The sequence below is a fragment of the Typha latifolia genome, chromosome 3, assembly GCF_019914945.1.
Source record: "Typha latifolia isolate L0001 chromosome 3, TyphaL0001v2, whole genome shotgun sequence".
Taxonomy (NCBI): Eukaryota; Viridiplantae; Streptophyta; class Magnoliopsida; order Poales; family Typhaceae; genus Typha; species Typha latifolia.
Window position 1 is genome coordinate 7,932,988 of NC_133088.1, and position 14,514 is coordinate 7,947,501.

General features: G+C 36.9%; 1 protein-coding gene across 1 annotated transcript; it reads right to left on the reverse strand.

Moving 5' to 3' along the window:
- Nucleotides 1–2,733: 2,733 nt before the first annotated feature.
- LOC140783184 (uncharacterized protein At4g22758) lies at nt 2,734–5,669 on the reverse strand. The gene is made up of 3 exons (XM_073129965.1): nt 5,194–5,669; nt 4,912–5,110; nt 2,734–3,397 (listed from the first exon to the last, which is right to left on the reverse strand). Exons 1-3 carry the CDS (start codon nt 5,491–5,493, stop codon nt 3,150–3,152), a joined length of 747 nt encoding a protein of 248 aa, XP_072986066.1. The 5' UTR covers nt 5,494–5,669; the 3' UTR covers nt 2,734–3,149.
- Between the last annotated feature and the right edge of the window lie 8,845 nt (nt 5,670–14,514).

Here is a 14,514-nt window from a genome sequence, read left to right on the forward strand (position 1 = left end):
GTAGTGTAAAAAATATAATGTTTTACTTTATGACATCATCGCATCCATATCATGCATGTGCATATATTTTCTAGCTATTGGTAATGCATGTCGTGTATGTTAATTTTATTTAATGTTCAATAAGATTATGCATATTAAGATTTGTATGCATATTTGTTTGGCATGATTATATGTAATAGCACATAATACATGATAATAATTTGAGTTTTATTATGCTTGTTGTGTTATATAATATCATGTCACTTGCACACGTGCATGATCATAAAATGGATGACTTTTGTGTCTCAATAGTACCCAACACCTCTCCAGCCAGAGTTAGGGGCGGAGGATATTATTATACTTAGATATTATGGCCCACGTTTGAGGTTTTAATCTGTTGATAAAAGACAATCAGGCAATCATTTTCGTTTGGCAATAGACGATTTATTATTGATTGACGAGAGTCAAATCCTTTAGGGTATTTAAGTTAGAAAGCAAAAGGTAGGATGATATAGACATAGCGGTACCCGATGACACAAGGTGAGGGCATCCATGAGTGACGGCTCATGATTTTCGCATGGTGGTGCAATTATGTGGAGCCGAGGGCTCGAATGGTAGTATCGATGTGCGATACTAACCTATGTGATAGGCTTACAACTAAGGTCTTTAGTCTACAGTGACGAAAAATCGATCATGCTATTTGTTGGGTGATGGGCTAGCGAGTTACTGGTAGGATCTATCCTCTCTTGTGGGTATTGTGTGGTCGGGTGTGAGAGTTGTAGCCTATGGGCATGACTCTGTATGAGCCTATACTAAAGGCTTGATAGTCTAAAAAGATGTATATATATTCTATTGTATATTGTTGATATGTCCTTTGGGCGAAACTCGGTGTAAACTTGAGTTTGAAGACATGATAGTTTTAATTGATGTATGTCATATTGTATATTGCTATTACATAAGCGCATTGGATAAGCATGTTGAGTATGTGGTACCGATGCATTGATTTAATTATATATATTCATATTTATCTATTATGGCATCTTAATTATATTACTTTTAGACTATGGCAATGGATACTTGTTGGGCATTATGCTCATCACCTTCTAGTAGAAATATTTTTAGATTAGTATATGGCCCCCAGCTCATAGAATATCTGGCGAATATTAGTTTATAGTTTCTTCTTATTTATTTTATTTATGTAAATTAAGCTAGATGGCTTGTAACTCTTGTGTGGGCAATTGCATTTCTTTATGGTTTTATATTTTAGAGCTTGTTGTGGTCTATCGTGTTATGAGCTTCCTTTTGTTTTGTATTATTTATGAAAATGTGGGCTTTTCTCCTGTTTATTATGTTAAAATATTAACTAATATGTCACGTGAAAATTACGTGGGTTTCACTCTTGTGAGGGGCACGTGTCTTTGGTAATTGAGTATTACAAATATAATTGTGAAAATATAAATAACCATTGCATACTACTATATAGGTAATAGGTAACTAAATTAGTATTAAGTAATACATAGTAATAAATATAAGTCAACAATACAATACATAGTAATAAGTATGATATTGTGATATTGATTTCAATGGGGAATATTTGGGTATGAAGGAGAAGAGGAAGAAGGGGGCCTTTCCTAAGGGTCTAGGGGGATAAGCCAGTCAAGGAGATTAGAGGCGGCGTAGCCGTGGTAGGAGAGAACGAGAGAAGGAGATAAAAAGATTTGGGGGAAGAAACTCAATTCATTCAATAATCATCATAAGGTTGTCTTCCACATATCTAGAGGCTAACATAACAAGCAAAACAGTCAAAAGAAAGCCCAAGAAATAGTACAGATTCGTCGATCGCGTTCATACATGGTCGAGCATGTTCGAACGTACTAAATATGTTTTCTATATTTGCGAACGTATATAAGCGTTCGATTGAGGGCATTCGAACGTAACATCGAACGCGTTAAACATGTTCTCTGTATTTGCGAACAAAGGCATTCGAACGCGACTTCCTTACATTCGAACACGACCATCAAAAAAAAATTTATTCTAAAAAAATAAAATAAAAAAAACTCAGCTCGAAATAACTAAGTCCAATTCTAGTCATATCATATAAGAAAACAATGCAATACATAGTACTAACTGTAAGTTAGTTATACAACATAGTAAATTTGAACTACATAGAAATAAGTCCTCAGTGTGTAATTGTAAATTCACGCTGCCTAGTAATAAGTCCGCATTGAATACTACTAAAGGATACAAATAAATTTCATAAACAATAATGACCTCATGCATGAAGGATATAGGTAAAAAATTATAGCACGACGAACAAAATGAGCTCATATCAGAAAAGAAAATTACTAATACTGGTGGAAGATAGCGGCACCAAATCTAGTGCTGGAGTAATCTTTGCTAGAGACACCAAAGGGCAAGTGGGTCAACAAAAAGAACTTGGTGGTCAATGAGACATATCTCGAGGGCAAATATATTAATTTTATTCTTATTAATTTGAAATAATCTGGAGGTATAAAATAAGAGGAAAGAAAAATTAAGTATTAGTAAACTAGCATTGATGGGGGCTGTTGTTTAATTATTATACTAATATAAGGAGATAGTGTAAAAGAATACCAAGACTGAAACATTCATTGCTTTTGGCATTGCCCTTAATCCTCATCTCAAAATAGAACAGAAGTTCTCTTCATAAAAATATTCAAAAGTATAGCATGGAAACAAACAATGAGAATCACGATGAAACATTTGCTTACGAGATTCAAATCTAATAATGAAGAGCATTCACAAAATATTAACTCATGCCTTTCAGAGATATACGGTATATAAGTGTATGCACACTTTACACATAAGTATACATGTTCATACATCTACATATATATGAAATGTATAATAAAAAGGAATCAGCTGTATATACTATACAACAGCATGTTGAAGTATCATATTGTTCACCATTCACATATATGATCAGCCACAAAAATCAGCCAATCATGGAATTGCCAGATTCCTGTTACTATTTTGAACAGTTAAATCATGGCAAATACTGTACGGTAACCCTAATCTATCGCATACAACTTTGAACTAAGGTTATATTTGGCATATCTATCGACACATTTTCAATATGAACACACTCCGTGCAGGATTTGTAGGCACAGGTCGGCAAATCACTGTGCTCATCACACACAGCCAATACAAGTCACAACACTCCAAAGTTTCCTAGTTCGTCTCCCAATCTTGTTTAACCTTTTCGCAATAAAGGAGAGGAAGAAGTGGATTGGGCTGACTGCTGGAGATCTGTCATTAAAGAGCATCATTTCACTTTCACTTGCTTCTCTTTCAAACATGAAGCTATTGGTTCCGTTATTCTTCCGAAGATAGAAGCTCCTGCCCCCGACTTCTCCAATTTTGTCACTTTTATTTAAACCTGCCAGCAAAGTCTAACTTTAAGTTGAAGAATTTTGTCTGCCCAAATAAAATGTGGCAAATAAATAGTAGATCAACTTTGCTTATTAAAATAACATGTTCTGTGTTACATAGAAATATGCGTACAATATGGACCTTCTTCTGTAACTGTATAAGCATAATATCTGACGCTGAAAGTTGGACTCTAATCTCTATGAAAATTGTAGAATTTGATTTCTCTATGTTGATCAACTTTGCTTATTGAAATAAAGGTTCTATATTAAACAGAAACATTGTAGGGTATAATTACCCAAAATCTGTGAAGTCTGGGATGTCATTTTCAATAGGCAGTTCAATTAATACGGTTGGTCAGGAGAGGCACTTAGGTGTAAATGTGAAAGGAGTTCATCAAAATAAATACATATAGTAGATGGAAGATCCAAGAGAGCAAACGCACAGGAATACCAAAGTTAACCTTCTGTGGGCTGGAAAATGAACTCTACACAGCACAAAAATTACTAAATTCTGGAAGTTAACTCTAAAATGAACAAAATTAAGGAGTTAGTGGTGCTTCCACTGTTAAAAATCACTTTGATGACTGGTGAATGTATACAACTAGGGACCTGAGGATATAGTTCCATCAGAAGATTAATTCTGCACTGTCATAAGAATTACCAAGTTGTGAAGTTTAAATCCTCTGTGTTTGCCCCTGGCTGTTGGTTGCAAACTCGCATGCTTACTGCTATGTGGGTATTAGACTGGCCAATAATGAGTAAGAATCTTGATAGTACACATAAATTTAGCTATGCCGCTTCCCCTCAGCATATGGTTGCATAAAGAGTATTCATAAACAGTCCTCTCCATTTCACACCAGAAAATGTCTAATTTTGAATATCACTACTTCTGTACAGGACTATCAGGAAATGATATAGTGGTGTAACATATGCACTACAATTCTTCAATGATTCTTCCTACTGGACTTCATCACCTGAATGTAGTGAAGCACACTATTCAATCTTCTTTTATAGGCCTTTCCAATTAAGGCACCAATGATCCTTGACGATACTACAATCCATGACTTATAGAAGGATTTCTACGTCTTTCTCTAACACCAGCACAATATGAATAATTCATGAGATCTGTGAATGTGTTGGACTAGGATTATCATCCATAATGAAGACAAACAATGATATAGTAAAGAAATGAGTTCCAGAAAAGCATCCCACTAATATGTATCATTGAGGATTTGATACTCAGAGGAAAAAATTTAGCCTAAATTAGCCAAATGTTCTTATCTATAAGGATTATATTACTTGGACAATTATAATTAGGGAAATGGGAGCTGTGACAACAATAAACACCACTTAATGAGGATTGCTGGGTAGAAAGAAGAAATCCCCCATTTCATTATTATTTTCCATCCTATATTTAGAAGTTCCGCTTTCTCCCCAGGAATTCCCGATTTGCATTAAACAAATAAATGATGAACAAGATTCAGATAATTAGGTAAAGAAGAAAAAAGAGTAGAGGGCTTACTTTGGAGGGAGAAATAGGAGTGGTGAAGCTGGAATGCCTTGGCAGCCGCGGGATCCAATCTCGGGCTCCGCCCTTCCCTCCCATACCTCTCGACCACCGCCGCGATCGCCTCCTCCACGCTGCCCGCTAGCCGCACCATTGCCCGCACTGGCCCCGGACTCCCCTCCACCGTCACGCTCACCACCACCTTCGCCTCCTCCTGCATGCCCCAATCCCACCTCCCAATTCAATTCAAACCCACTCCAGGGTCTACAAATTTCAAACACACGATTCGAAACTTACTCTAAAAGGATCAGGAGAGGAAGGGGAGGAGAACGGGGAAAGAACATCGGTGAAGGTGTGGAAACGGGGGAGGGGCTCCGGTTGATCGATCGGGGGGCTATCCGACGGCCCTCCGTGGCGATCGGGGGATCGGACGGTCCAGAGAATGGGCTCGGAGGCGGAGCGGTGAAGAAGTTTCTTTGGATTCCGAGGCTTGGGCTGACGCTGGGAGAGAAGGATTGGGATGCACCGCCGGCGACTCCTGCCGGCGGCAGCTGAGGAGAGCGGGGAGCGCCGGTGCTTAGGGTTTGCTTTGTGCATAGATTAGAATCTAAGAGAGTGACTGAGGTAGAGGGAGAGAGAAGAGTAGTGGGGAAGATGAGAAGAAGAAGAGGAAAGGGTGTACAAAGAGAGTTCAGAGTAGGAGGGAAGGAGGAAGGAAGGGGAGGTGGGAACGAAAGGTAGTTAGTAGGTTGCTTCGAGACTTGGCGTTGCCAAACGGTTGCATTGTGCCTTTTTCTCTTTTGTCTTCACCTTCACTGGATCTGTGGAGGAGCCTCTGCATGTTTAGTTGCAGAAAATTATTACTTCGACATACTTGGCAGATTTTGATTGGGACTATTCATTTTATAAACGAATGTATAATAACTTTTCCTGCAGTGTGTGATTCCAACAATCTGCTCCCGGACTGTTTGGCTTAGCTTTCTTTTTCTGGTCGTTTGTGTATTTATCACTAAAACTTTTTAAAATATCATAATTGTCAAATAATAATAGCTATTATTATTAATTTTAATAAAAGATTATTAACAGATTAAAATTAATAGAAGCATATAATTATTAAAATGTTATTTTTTAAGTTTAGAGTGTAACATATTTTATCAATAATTAAAATATTTTTCACTCTATTGTGATATTTGATAAAATATTGAATAACTTTTAAATTATTTTATTTTTTAATCAGATTAATTAAATTTAACTATGAGATGTAATTCCCAAAAGAGCACCATGATTCTATAGACAATTATAATTATTTTAAGAAAATATAGTAATTTAAATTATTTCCTTTTTTTCTTCTAAAAGTATTGTTAAGCTCAGTGAGTAGGGGGCGTGGGTAAATGCCCTTTATCGGGCTGTAGAATAACAAGGATGCCACTTTGGTTTCATTTAGTCAAAGGCAAATAGTCGGTGCGATAGAATAACAAAGATGCCACTTTAGTTTCATATAGTCAAAAGTTATTGGTCTACAGGGAATATTTAGAAAGGTGGGTCCCAAGTCCTAACTCCTAAGTGGGCCATAGAAGTTGGAACCAAGGCGAGTTCTTTTTTATTCGAAGGCCCGGGTCAAGCCGAACATTCTCCTATTATGGCCCAGCCCACCATTTGGGCTCAACCCCTCCATGCTCAATCCCAGAGCTTCAGGTCCAATCATCCATCACTCTCTTGTAAGTTGTAAGTAAAGGCGATCATAGTGGGCCGGGCTTATATATTTGTTCACGATCTGAACTACCAATTACTCGGGCCAGCCGGATTAGAATAAACTAACACATTACTGCCCACTAGCCCATTAAATATTGGGCTTGGGTTGGCTATAATGGGTCTAACATAATGAGTTAAATATAAAAAATATTATATCTTATTGGACCAAGTTTAATGGGCTTATAAGAAAATATTTTAGTTATCTTTCATGAGAACATATTGATACATAGTTATTAAATATCCAATGTGGGACTAAAAAATTTATAAGAATATATATGCAATATTGGTGGAGCCATAAATGAGAGTAATATGTCGGGCTTTCCGACTATGCGGGCGAGCAAAGGCTTAGCCCATGCCGTCCAGTATCATCTCAGGCTCGGGTCGTGATTAGCACGATTAAAACTGAGCGGGTCAGGCTTAATGATCTCTAGTTGCAAATCTTCTTTAGCGCCAAAAGGTGACCATTTTTTATCAAACACATTTTCGAAAAATTTTAGATTTAAATTATTAAGATTTGTTTACATCTTAATTCATTCATGTTCAATCTGTTTATAACACACTAGAAGTACAAGTGGAAAACGGGTGGGATTAACTCCTACATATTTTTTTAATTAAATTATAATTTTCTATTTGCTTATTTAAATAGTGAATATTGATATTATTATTAATAATGTGTTCTAGATTAATTTTGTTAAATTTATATATAATTAGCATGTAATTTCTTTTTAAAACTCTTAATATTTTGTGTCAACTATCTCCATAAGAAATGTTATAGTTCATTAATAATTTGATCCACATCCGTTATAAAAGGCCAAGAACTAAAAACCCATCCATAATCTTAATATTTTTGTTAAGAGTAATTACACATTTATACATAATACAAGGCTAAGAACCGAAAACCCAAGAATAGAATATACAAATAGGACACTTTAAATATAATCTAATCAATTATGAACTTGTTAAATAATGACAAATCAATCAAATAATATATTAGACTTGCTAAAATGACAAGTCAATATCTTCAAATCAAAGTCATACATCACTAACAAACTTGACTCCCACCAGGCAAAATCGACACGACTTGATCTGACCCGGTTGCAAACCGTAGCCTCTCCTTAATGGAATCAATGTTTAAGCTTAAATCATATTCTTACCATTTTTCTTAGTTGAATTGAAGCATCTTCTTTGTATTGAAGATGAACACACATATGGTAGCTTTGTCATCGTCTGCCTACCGTATATGCTTAGGCAGCACCTTGATCGTCTGCATTCGGAGGCCATCATCTAGGGTTTCTAGAACACTGTTTCTATGTATGTTGTATTTATTTTTTTAATTTTGAAAGAAAATTTTCTCTATGTATAAAGTTATCTACAGATCCATGTATTGCTGCTCCACCTGTCGTGATAATCTTGATTGGAAAAGAACTTTCTTTCAAATTATCTTTATCATTGAGCAGTCATCTGTCCTACACTATTCACCAAATGCTTTTGCTCCTTGAACCAACCAAGAAGGAGATGATGAGTAATAAGTTCGCCTTTCCCTTTTCTACTGACATGTAAAATAATGAAGGTGTTCTTTGTTAATTATATATATGGTTTCTATTCATATGATTTGTATCAATTATAAGAGGCCAAAGTTATATCTTTCAGTAGCTGGAATCATGTCTAAAGTAGTGTGGAGGTAGCTGTCCAATAATGGGCAGAGGCATATCTACATAAGCATTTGTACAAATCGGTCCCATAAAGCTAGTAAAGAACTGAAGGAAAAGATGAGGTTCTGATTGACAAACCAAGGGGGGTAAGGTAAACTAACATAGTTTAATATCAGAAGAAGTAAGAGTACATGATATATACATTCGGATGAGATGCATTTCATTTTCAGACAAATAATACTAATAACAATTCAGAAGGTAAAAGAAACAATAAGAATTATATATATAGGAAAATTGGCTAAATTATGCTTAGAATCACTGAAAGATGATATGATATCACTTATAGTCTCTTAAAGGAAAACGTAATAGTAAGACCCTTAAACTATTGAAATGTTTCAAAATGATATTTTTGTTAGCCTACCATTTTTTATTTTTTTTCATTCGGAATTGATTTGTGAATAGCATTTGGCTGATTTTTGCTCCTGTGTGTCGAAATTATCCTCATTTTCCTCTCCAAACTTATATTAATACATTTTTTTTCCCTTTTAATCTGTGCTAATCCTTTCCCATCTTTTTCCAACATCTTTCTCTCCTAATAGGACTTCCATCATTTTTATTTCTCTCGTTCCTTTCAAACTTTCGATCTCTCTTAATTTCTTTTCTTTTTCTCTTCCCCTTCCCTAAATTTCCCTCCGAATCCAATGCTAACTTCTACGGTGATGTTACTTCTATTTCATTTCTTCCTCTCAATCTCTCCAATCTCTATCAACCCCTATCCCTTCCTCTACAGCTCACGTGTATAAGAATAAAGTTTAGTTATATTAAGTTAACTTTTCTATTAACAATGTTATCCCTAATAGAGATGATGGTCGATGGAGTCTAAATATAATATTTTCTTCTCTCTTTAAGAGTACAAGTGGTATTGGTTCATAGTTTTAAGGATCCAAGTGTAGTTTAGTTTTTCCATAAATAGGAAACTTAGTTGGTGTTTGGTTTGTGAAGAAGTGTTACTTATTCATGAATATGGTCTTCATTTATATACATTTTGATCAAATTATATATAAAGTAAGTCACATAACAAGTAATACAAAAAAATCTTATCACATTTAAAATTATGCAGGTTTTCTAATAGGATTTCTATTAGTATAAACCAAAATATTCTCTCTATACGTAACTCCTCTTTCCCTTTCTTCTGTATTTCTTCCACCTCTATCTCAATAGCTGATTTCACTTCATCTCAATAGTTGTTAGCTCTCTATTTGTGATCTAGCAGGTTAGATCTACTCGATTCATTTATTTTTTATTTTATTTTTGATATTTTTCTTTCTCGATTTATTTTAAATCTTTGTTGTGCTCCATGCTGTATGAATATAGAATCACATGATTTCTAATTTAGAAACATATTTAGATGTCACTATGAAAACATATTTAGAAAGATTTGAATCACATGCTCCGTGGTTTGCTATCTTTGTGATGAAAAGAGATACGATATGATATGAACTGACTTGGGGTCGATCTGAATCACTCATAATTCTGCACAGTCGAGGGAAAATATTTACCAAATATTCTCTTGATATCTGAAAATTATGAAATTGGTTGTAATAGCTCCGTAACTTCCAAATTACATTAGGATGATAATGGGGCCTAATCTGGATGACAAACAAACAGTGGGGTAGGTGGCAGGTGTAAATTGGCTTGTAGATGATAATGGAGATGGCGTCGATGATGGATGATGATGGTGGTTGTTACGTAGATTAATAGTTCAGAGGAGATGAAGGGGGAAATGTAGGCTTGCCTACGGGACTAGGGTGGTGCCGCTGATGAGAGAGATTAGGGGCTAGACAATACCATTCGGTTAAGAGAGGCGGCGTTGGTTGGTAAAAAAGGAGAAGAGAGATTAAAGCCGGAGGCCAAGTTGAGAGGGGAGATACTAGGATGCAAAACAAAAGCCAATTAATTTTTTATTCATGCATATCTAAGATACAAGCCATAAGATCTTATTTATAAAGATTAAATCTAAACAGCCATAAACAACTAAACTAGTATTTCTTATCTTCCTGGATTAGTCCTTCGTTTTGCCACATAAATTTCGAATCTGAAAAAGTCATGAATACCAAAGTTGTAGATCCGGAGGTTGGCGATTTTATTCAACTAGTTTTATATTATTCAAACATATATAGAATATCTTAAGAATATTTTATCAAAACTACGTAGAGTTGAATTTTGCTAATTAAATAAAATCTTAACCTACTAAAACTCTAGCTAAACCAAATAAATAAATAAGATAACTAGACTCAATTCATTGAGCCCAATATCTCCTTGATGTGATCTGAGCTAACTCGATTCGCATCACGAAAATAGGTGTATATTGATTCCACTAATGGTCTTAAACTTGTTCAATGTATTGTTACCATTTTTGTTCAATATACTGAAAGAAGACCATCAATAAGTCCTATTATAGACACATTATATTTTGTTCTCTACTATCTATTTTGAGGACATTTAATTGTAAAATGGTCTTATTAATACTTATTCACAGTTTATTAGCCAAATATAAATATTACATAAACTTATTCAAAATAATCATTATAATTTTTTACCAACATTTTACAACCAAGAAAAAGAAAAAGAAAGTAACTTGTAAAGATATCTTATTCATATTTAAGAAATGTACATAAAATTATTTATGAAAATCCTTAACGTAGGAACCAAACGAACAATCAAAATTAATATATTCCGGAATGGAAATGAGGGAATGTCCAAATACTTGAATTTAGTTAGATACAATTTGAGGGATTTGTAGCTTCATTGATCAAGGCTTGACGGAAGAATTTTAAAAGTTTCCAAAAATTTAAGATAATCATATAAGGATACAAGCAAACTATGGAAACTTGATTCATTCAGTGATCATTTTCCTATTTGGCTGAAAGACAGGAATTCCATTTAAGAGAATCGGCCATAACACTTTCCTAGTCCAAGCTAATCAAACCCATTAATGATTCACTAAATCGACTATCATATTACTAGAGCAAGTGCGATACAATGGTATTTGAGCATCAAATTAACTATGATTTGATCCAAATTCCACTAGCCTTGGGATTATATTCAGTGTGACTTATCAAACTTATGTGAGATTCAGCAACCCCTCCGAATACTTGAATTGTAATAAAAAAAAAGGATCACTTTGAATACAAAACTCCTAGTATTACAAATGGAAGACAAACAAAAGCAGCATATCAATTCAGCTCTTCGAATTCCAACTTGGAAAGTAGTTGGCAAAACTGCTCCTTTAAGATTTTCAAGCGAGAAGGCATCTCGATAGCATCATTAATTCTACCTAAGTTTTCCTCCCTTGTGAAGATACTCTATATCTTCGAACGCAAATGTGATTGTATCACTAATAATTTTCTCCTGGGAATTCTTAAACTTCTCAGCTACATGCAATGCACCTTTAGCCTCTTCTAGTTTCAAAGCCACCTTATACTAGTTGTCAAGTTCTTCTGATATTGGGTATATAGTCTTTGAAGATGCGTCATGGACAGCTCCAAGTTATTGAAGTTGTGCGCCACCTATCGAATAGGATTCTCAACAAAAGCATTCGCTTCCATCGCGAGTAAGGAACACGACCCCAAAGCCACTACTGGGGTCTACAGGGGTGGAGGGGGTCTCCCCTACGGCTAGAGGAGGGGTTGTGACGGTTGTTTGGGCCAGCTCATCCCTTCCCTCACGGTTTAGATTATCCTCGCCATGGGCGGCCATTTCGGCCATGCACTAACAATACTAAGGGAGGTTTCTATCTCCTTTAAGTTGTTCTTTGAATTCTCCTTCAGTTCAGCTAAAAATTTCTTAAATATCGCCTTTGCCTACATTGGTGGCTTGTCATCGGTGGTGGCTGCTGGTGGTATCGGAGAAACTCCCATAGGAATAGAGATGAGTTCCTGATCCTTCATGGTTTCTCCTTCCTTGTTTGTTTTCCTCAATCTCTTGTTAACTTTCGTCCGAGGAATGTCGACTTTGATACCATTGTTACAAACTAGATCTAGATGTAAAAAATTATGAGAATTTTTGCGGTGGTAGACTTAAGAGGTATGGATCTAATGGCTTTTGTTTCACATAAATCTGAGTCGAAGTAAAAAGTTAAAAATAAATGAGTGAAGTCAGGTTAGAATAGGCAAGATCGATAAATATCCTACGTTGCTGTGGTCGTTGGAGAGTGGCAGACAACCAAGGGTGGTGGTGGTGGATGGCTAGATAATAGGGTGGCTCATGGTGGAGGATGATAGCTAGGGTTTAGGTGCTTTGAAAGGACATAGGGGCTACGATCTACTCCTATAAAGATAAGGACGATCGAACAACTATGGAAAAAGATAAAAATGAGATAATAAAATAACTAAACTAGACGATCAATTCCATGATGATAAATTTACCTATGACCACTCCTATTTATAAGAGTAAAATCCTTGTGGATCAGATCCCATGGAAAATTTTCACTTTTTTTGAAATTCCAAATAAGAAACAAATTTAACTAACTAACTTGACTCAACTGACTCAACTAACTTAACCTACACTGTAACAACTAGAAGGAAAAAAAATGGGCGCACGTGCCTGACATGTGCGCTGACTTAAGGGCACACACATGCGGGGCCCGTGCACCCCTTCCCTCTCTCTTTTCTTTCTTCTCTTATGTCCTTCTTTCTTTTTCTTTCTTCTTTCTTCTCCCTGCCAGCAAACCTCCCCCCCCCATCTCCTTCCCACCGCGTTGGAGTGTCGCGGGAACCACCATCCCCATGGATCGAAGCGCCGGAGCTGCCACTCTCGTCAGGTAAATTTAATTTAAAATGTGTTAACATTTGAGTTGTTCTCCTTTGAAACTTTCCCTCTCGGTCTCGTCGTGATTTGGCTGGTCAGCAGCTTCATGCCTTGCTGCGCCGGTCCGGTGAGCTTCCCTTTTTCGCAAGGATGCCCCTAGTGGCTTCCTTCGATGCCCTCGTGGCCCCTCGGCTTCCCCTCAGCTGGCTTCTGCTTGTCGAGGGGAGCGTGTCGGTGTGGTCGATGTAGTCGGTTAGGTTGGCCAACAACCAACCTTCCTCTCTCCTTTTGGTCGAGGTGAGGAAGGAGCGGGCGGTTAGGCTGGGTGCAGTCAGCCGAGCACCGGGTCAGGTTGAGTGCAGCCCAGCCCGAACGTCGAGTTTGGCTAAGTGCGGCCCAACTCGGGGCCCGCGTGCCTTAGCCTGTGGGCTGGGCTAGGCTAGGTGTAGGTTTGGGCTGTGGCCCAGCCCATGAGGCCTTTGGTCCTAGTTCCCTTGGGGGTTTGGGCCCAATTTTGTCGGTTTGGCCTTGAGATGGCCAAGCCGATTAGTGGCTTAATAATATTTTTAAATTATGCTAGTCGTCGCATTATTTTATTCTTGTCCACCTAAGCCCTAATCTTTAATTATTTTTTAGCAGATTGTGTTCGCTTTATTAATTATCTTATAAATTAAATTGAGTTCCAATCTCTCTCAAATAGGTAATCGATTGATCAATATGCATATCGAGAGTTGATGGTTGACCGTCACCCCCCAGAATTGTGTTGAGTGTTCTACTTAGATGGATTGAAGGATGGAGTCAATAAACAACTTTCGTGAAGTGATGTGCGGCCTAGCCCAGAGCCCGCGTGTCGGGCCGAGATAGGTGCGGCCCAGCCCGAGGCCCGCGTGCCTTAGCCTGTGGGCTGGGCTAGGCTAGGTGTAGGTTTGGGCTGTGGCCCAGCCCATGAGGCCTTTGGTCCTAGTTCCCTTGGGGGTTTGGGCCCAATTTTGTCGGTTTGGCCTTGAGATGGCCAAGCCGATTAGTGGCTTAATAATATTTTTAAATTATGCTAGTCGTCGCATTATTTTATTCTTGTCCACCTAAGCCCTAATCTTTAATTATTTTTTAGCAGATTGTGTTCGCTTTATTAATTATCTTATAAATTAAATTGAGTTCCAATCTCTCTCAAATAGGTAATCGATTGATCAATATGCATATCGAGAGTTGATGGTTGACCGTCACCCCCCAGAATTGTGTTGAGTGTTCTACTTAGATGGATTGAAGGATGGAGTCAATAAACAACTTTCGTGAAGTGATGAAGTCCTTCTATCCGAAGGAAGAAAGGACTTGGCCTAAGAGTGTCGTTACAAATAACACATATTAGGAACTAGCTCCAATTGGATATTAACTTTTGCTGATTATA

Coding starts and splice junctions, on each gene's coding strand:
- LOC140783184 (XM_073129965.1), bottom strand. CDS start 5,493: ATGCACAAAGCAAACCCTAAGCACCGGCGCTCCCCGCTCTCCTCAGCT. Junction 5,111..5,193: donor CCTCTCCTGATCCTTTTAGA/GTAAGTTTCGAA, acceptor TGGGGCATGCAG/GAGGAGGCGAAGGTGGTGGT. Junction 3,398..4,911: donor CTCCTATTTCTCCCTCCAAA/GTAAGCCCTCTA, acceptor CTTTGCTGGCAG/GTTTAAATAAAAGTGACAAA.